The sequence below is a fragment of the Neophocaena asiaeorientalis genome, unplaced genomic scaffold (assembly GCF_003031525.2).
Source record: "Neophocaena asiaeorientalis asiaeorientalis breed wild unplaced genomic scaffold, Neophocaena_asiaeorientalis_V1.1 scaffold394, whole genome shotgun sequence".
NCBI classification, from domain to species: Eukaryota; Metazoa; Chordata; class Mammalia; order Artiodactyla; family Phocoenidae; genus Neophocaena; species Neophocaena asiaeorientalis.
The window spans coordinates 23,633-30,149 of record NW_020175404.1 but is presented as its reverse complement, the minus strand read 5'-3'; the positions used below and the strand labels follow the sequence as shown (position 1 = coordinate 30,149).

Here is a 6,517-nt window from a genome sequence, read left to right as displayed (position 1 = left end):
CAGGAAGATGAATCCACTGTGGTTCTTCCTCTTCCTGGTGTCAGCTCCCAGAGGTGAGTGTCTCAGGGATTCAGACGTGAACACATGGGGAAGCTGCATCTGAGCCCATGAGTCACCGTGGTTCTCTCTGTCCACAGGTGCCCTGTCCCAGGTGCAGCTGCAGGAGTCGGGACCCAGCCTGGTGAAGCCCTCACAGACCCTCTCCCTCACCTGCACTGTCTCTGGATTCTCTTTAACCAGCTATGCTGTAGCCTGGGTCCGACAGTCTCCAGGAAAGGGGCTGGAGTGGGTTGGGGGAATATGTGGTGGTGGAAGCGCATATTATAACCCAACTCTTAAGTCCCGGCTCAGCATCACCAAGGACACCTCCAAGAGCCAAGTCTACTTATCGCTGAGCAGCCTGACAACTGAGGACACAGCCGTGTATTACTGTGCGAGAGACACAGTGAGGGGAAGTCAGTGTGAGCCCAGACACAAACCTCCCTGCACGGAGGCCCGTTACCACCAGGGGTCGCACAAGACCCACCAAGTACAGGGCTGCGACCTGCAGCAGGTGCATATATGGGCTGGGAGGGGATTCTTGTTAGAACCTGTGCTTTCCCCTTCCTGCTCAGGACCTCCACCAGACACCCTGTTCTGTATCCTACTATTTCATTGTTGTGGATTATGTTGTGTCTAGAAAATTTGTGTGCATGTACATATTTGCTTAATTTTATTTTTATTATAGTTATATTTATATAAATATATCTATATCTGTACATACACACACACATATAGTATACAGGAATTAAGGTTGTTTTTCATGTCTTTAGTTTCCTTTTTCACAAAGGAGCTCAGTACAACCCTGAGCCTCACCGTAATGTTCAGTGTGAGACTGATGTTTGTGAATCTGGTAAATATCCCAAGAAGGCACCTGAGACTTTTAAACATTATTAACTTTTGTCCTTTTTTGTACATGTGGAAGGAAGAGACACACCATCCTGCTTTCAGTCAACCTGCACAAGCAGGTTGAGTTCTGCAACATGCAGTGTTACAGACTCTAGAGCCAGAGCGCCCCAATTCTGCACATGCAATGATCCTCGTTATTCACAGATTACATATTTTCAAATTCAGCTACTTGCTAGCTTTTATTAGCACCCCAAAATGAATGCTGTCATTTTGTGATCTTTCACGGACATTTACAATGTGGCCTGTTCTTTGAATCACCCAACACACACACACACACACACACACACACACACACACATTTCCATCTGAGGTCTGTCAAGGAGATACTCCCTTTTCTACTTTTAACCCCTGTCATGTAAATGAGCACTTTCTGGGGTCAAATTACTGCCATGCTTTTCACAGTTCTGTGATTCTTGGCAATTGTTTAAAGTAGTCCCAGGCATAGGGCTGAGGAACAGTCTAGTGTCCCTACGCACAAGTGGCTGTGAGTGGACTTAGGGAAAATATACATGAGACATCAGCTTCATTCAGGCTGTGGGATTGATATTCATGTATCCAATATAAATCTCATGTAGAACCTGAAGACAAAACTCGCTGCTGCATATGGGATGCAGCCTTGGAAACTTGGCCTTATTCCAAATACAGCATTTCAATGGGGTCTTATGGCCAAGAAGAGGGTGGGGTGGAGTGGACTGGAAATTATTAACAGAAGAAATACAGGTTAAGGGGGATCTTAAGCTGTATTTACATAGACTCAAAAGGAGTGTCTTTGTCACTCTTAAGAAGAGGAATACTGAACAGACAAGTAAACCAGGGATGCACACAGACACACAGAGAAAAGACCATCTGAGGACTCAGTGAGAAGCGGTCCACCTGCAAGCAAAGGAGAAAGGCCTGAGAAGGACCAAAACCTGCTGACACCGTGACCTTAGACTTCTTGCCTCCAGGCCTGAGAGGAATCCATTGCTCTGGTTTAATCCACCCAGTCTGTTATTCTGTAATGGCCACACTAGCCAACGAGTACACCTATTATATAGATGCAGATAGACACATATGGAAATGTAAGTATCGTATTGGAAAAGAAACATCACCCATTCTTCAGAGGTGACATGAAGCTGTGTCCACCCTGGATCTCAGCCAGCACCCTCCTCCACAGCCCTAGAGAAGGACCAGCCGTGACCATCTTTATATGGAAACATCCCTCCCACCTGCACATCACACCCAGGCTCAAGGGGAAAGCACAGCATCTGTGCTACTCAGAGTCAGGGTTCTCATCTTCATTGACATAACTCTCTGAAAGTCAAAGCATTGATCAAAATGAACATGAAAATCTTCTGGTCATTCCTCCTCTTGCGGGCATCCCTCAGCTGTGAGCATCTTTTGGGTCTGAGGAAGGTGGAGTTATGGGGTGACATCTGTGAACTGGGTGTCTCCTTGTTTCTCCTTCACCAGGTGTCGTGTCCCAGGTGCTGGTGCAGGAATCGAGCCCAGGACAATTGAAAACCCTCTCCCTTACCCGCTCAGTCTCTGGATTCTCCATCACAAACCGTACTGGCTGCTGGGACTGGATCTCTCAGCCCCCAGGGAAAGGGCTGAGGTGACTAGGGTGCTTTGGTTCTGGGAATAGCACAGCATACAAGATGTCTCTCCAGAAATGACTCTCCACCTCCAGAGACACCTCACAAATTCAGTTTTCCCTGCAGCTCAGCTCCGTGATGACCTAGGACACAGCCCTGTGTTACTGTCCCAGTTGGTTCAGTGAGAAGTCAGGGTGAGTACAGACAAGACCCTCCCTGCAGGGGCCGCTCCAACCACCAGTGGGCGATCAGGGTCATTAGGAAACAGGAGGACCCATTTCAGGGCAGGTGCAGAGCTTGGGATGGAGGGATTTTCTCTCAGAAGCTGTGGTTTTTCCACTGGATCATTGGCACCCGTGGAAGCCTCATCCACAATGATTCCAGGGAACTTTCTTTTCTCTAATCTTGAGACTTTCATGGAGTCAGGCTTCTCTGTTTTTCCCCATCTATCTTTGGAAGAGCTGCACAGAAATATTTCTCCATGACACCTTTATTTGAAGGTTAGGTCACTAATTTCTGTTAATAGTTTTTAATCGTTTAATGACATAAATAATTTTTACTGTTGAACTTTAAATCTGCTTTCCACCATCAGATGGATTTCCAATTCCTCTCATCCTGAAAATCACTCCAGTCCTGTCTGATGTAATGCCTTTCACTTGAATAGTATGAGTCAGGTTGATATTCGGAAATTGATGTCCATACAGCCCTGCAGGCATTCTCTCCTCAGAGGACATTTTGAAATGTCGGGACACAGGCCTTAATTTCATAGAAAAGAATTTCACTATCCTTAAATACTGTCCATGTTTAACTTATGAAAAACCTTCTCCCAAATTCCTGCTAAATGCTTATCTTATTGATTTATATATAGACTTGCCTTTTCCCAAAGGTGAAATAGATGAAACTGAACGTTTTCAGACCGGTTTTTTAATTAGCAATATGCATTTAGGATTCCCTCATGTCGTTCATGGTATAATAGTTTAATATTTAGATTGCTGAATACAATTTCACAGCATGGATGCATCACTCATTGTTTATCTGCTAATTTATGGAAGAACGTATTTGTGGCTTCCATTTTTTCTCAATTGTAAATGAAGAGACCACAATAATGCATGGGCAGTCAATGATGGAGCTCTAAGTATCAAAACACTTATGTAAATATTACGAGCATGACGTTGGGGTCTTACATTAAGCTCTGTCTAGGTGTGTAGGTGACTGCGGGGAGGAAGGGCTCTGATGCAGAGACCACTCAGCTGACCCAGACATCGTGCTGAAAGGAAGTCAGAGCCCATGAAACGAGAAATAAACCTCCCATGTGAAAAGTGCTCTCCCCTATTTAGGTGTGGAAGTGAAACGGTCCTTCACCTCATGCTCTCCACCTGCCTTTTTTCTGTAGAAAAAATTTAGCCAAAGAATAAGTTTAATCTGAGAAGTGAGCAAATGCAGAAAGAAAGGAAGACTCTCCAATAAGACTAAATAATAATAGTTTGGTCATTAAGCAAATAAAGGACCTTTAATTCCTCCTCAAGGGCTATAGATAATATTCTTGTCCATGGCCCATGAGCCGTCTTATAGATACTGAAACTCCCACCAGGAGGAAGAAGTTAACTGCATGATGACCAGACTGTAGCCATGACATAAGTTGCCACAATTCCAAGAACTGGCCTCAAGAAATGAGAACAAACCGACCCTGGACCTGAAGATTAACTCTACTTAAATCAATCAAGATGAGGCTGATCAGACCACCTCATGACCAACTGCAAGACGACTGTCACAGCTGACTCTGCCGTTTCTGCCCGTAGCCCCTCCGTCCGCCTGTAAAATCCCTTTCCCACAGATGCTCAGTGCGGGGTGACCTTTGGAGAGAAGTCAGTCCCCAACCCCGGTGCAGGCGGCCAAAATAAAGCAAACTTTCCTTTCTACCAACTTTGCCTCTTTATTAGCCTTTCAGCACCAAGCAGCCGGACCCTGCTTTCCTTTGCAGAGGGACACTCTTATCACCAGGGATGGGGAATTCAGGCCTGGAATCTTCTATGAACAAACCTTGCTCCTTCTTTAATGACTAGCCAGCCCAAACCCTGCTTAGATTCTTCGCTATTTGAGCACCAAAAGCACACATTTCCTCCTTCTCCTAATTCCTCACAAATATTGCATTTTGTCTAAAAATATAAAAGCTGCCTGCTTTGGTCACTACTGGGTCCATTTCTATGGCACATCCATGCACATGGTTAAATTTTTTTTCTTTTCTCCTGTTAATCTGTCTTTGTCAATTCCGTTATCAGCCCAGCCTCAGGAACTCAAGAGGGGCAGAGGAGGAGATTTCCCTCCTGACATGTCCAAGGTGTCTTCTCTTCAGCCTCACGCTGTACAACATCTTAGGAACCTCAGTCCTCTCGGCCCCTGTCACTCTGCTAACATCACTTTGCCAGGTGTGTTCTTCTGGAACCTCTGCTTTGCATTTCCATCTCACCATTCGATATTTCTTCAAATTGGTGTGAGATTTCCGTGTCCATTGTCTGGATGTACATAGTTTATTAGTCATTCCCTATCAAAGGACATCTTGGTCTTTCCCAAATTTTGGCAGATATGAATAAACAAAGTAAGCATCGTCTGCAGGGTTCTCTCTGGACTAAAGTCTTATTGTCTTTCAGATACATACAAAGGAGCACTACTGCTGAAACATAGATACGGGTATGATTAGTATTGCATGAAGCCCGCAAAATGTCTCCCAAGGTGCACCCCACTCTGCATCCCCACCAGCTGTGAATGGACCCCCTGCTGCTTCACATCCTGCAGGTGTTTAAGGTTCTCAGAGTCCTGATCTGATCCACTCTTGTAAGTTTTCAGGGATATGTCCTTGATCTGATTGGCACTGCCCTGTGACATATGTTCTCCCACAGCCTTATTTGCAAACTCTTTGTCTTTTTGGTCAGGTGTCTGTTAAGGATTTTAGCCCATTTTTTAATCCTTTTCTTTCTTTCTTATTGTTGAGTTTAAGGCTTCTTGCGACATATTAGATAACAGTCAGATATACTAGATAAGCCTTTTGCAAATGTTTTCTTCCAATCTCTAGCTTGCTTCTGGGTAAATTTTAAATGTATTTTTTTTTTTGCTTCTCAATTATTAGTTGTCGTGTGTCTATTACAATGAAAAGTGAAGTTAAACTTTCACTTCCTAAGCCATGAGAACTTCATGTGGGAACATGCCACAGTACACTCAAAGGTCTCTTTCAGATACTACAAGGATGGAATGGGAAAACAGAGGGGGGACTTCTTCAGAGATGCTCCTCTGGAAAAGTAGAAATGTACCAACGTACCCTCCTTCCTGTGTTGCTGGTGAGAACTGTGCTGCGTGTCCACAGAGACACAGATCCTTGATGAGAGAGTGAGATTTCATCAGTTAGAATGGCCGTTTGCTAACAATAAATTTTACCCATGATGGATCTGAGTTTATGTATGATTGTAACTTGAGTGATTCAATGTATTTAGCAAAGGTTGAAAACAAAATCAATAACTTGTATTATTATTATTAATTTTAATATATGTTGCCCCAGAGAAGAGTTTGACAATTACAATTTCAGTAACACATTTCCATTACTTTGACTTATACCTCTTAAATTTTAGATACCTTTTTGTTTCATAATAAATGTTTCATTACATCCCTCACATTTGAAACTGGATTCCAAGTGGACCGAGAAGATGAAATGTGAGGATAACGAATGTGTCTACAGTCAATAACGTCTAAGACAAATAATTTAATATCACACGAGGACATTCCTGATTTCCAAGTATACTTCCTGCTTCTTCTTTTCTCAATGATTCCAACTAACATACTAAATGACCTAAACCATCTGGTCTCAATGTTCCTGAAGTCCACACCTCATTCTGAGCTTATACTCTCAAGATTTTATAAGGGAAAACACAGAGACCATCAGAAGGACCTGTCCACGTGGTCCCCATGAAGCCACCACCATCAGCCCTTCTCCCTCCCATCAC

At 43.8% G+C, this 6,517-nt stretch overlaps 1 gene segment (V, D, J or C); it reads left to right on the top strand.

Moving 5' to 3' along the window:
• Positions 1-1,901, top strand: part of LOC112414483 (immunoglobulin heavy variable 4-38-2-like) — a 3,601-nt gene extending 1,700 nt beyond the window's left edge. Inside the window, 2 exon segments of the V gene segment in view lie at positions 138-553; positions 1,896-1,901. Coding sequence covers positions 138-553; positions 1,896-1,901 — 422 coding nt within the window.
• Positions 1,902-6,517: the final 4,616 nt, after the last annotated feature.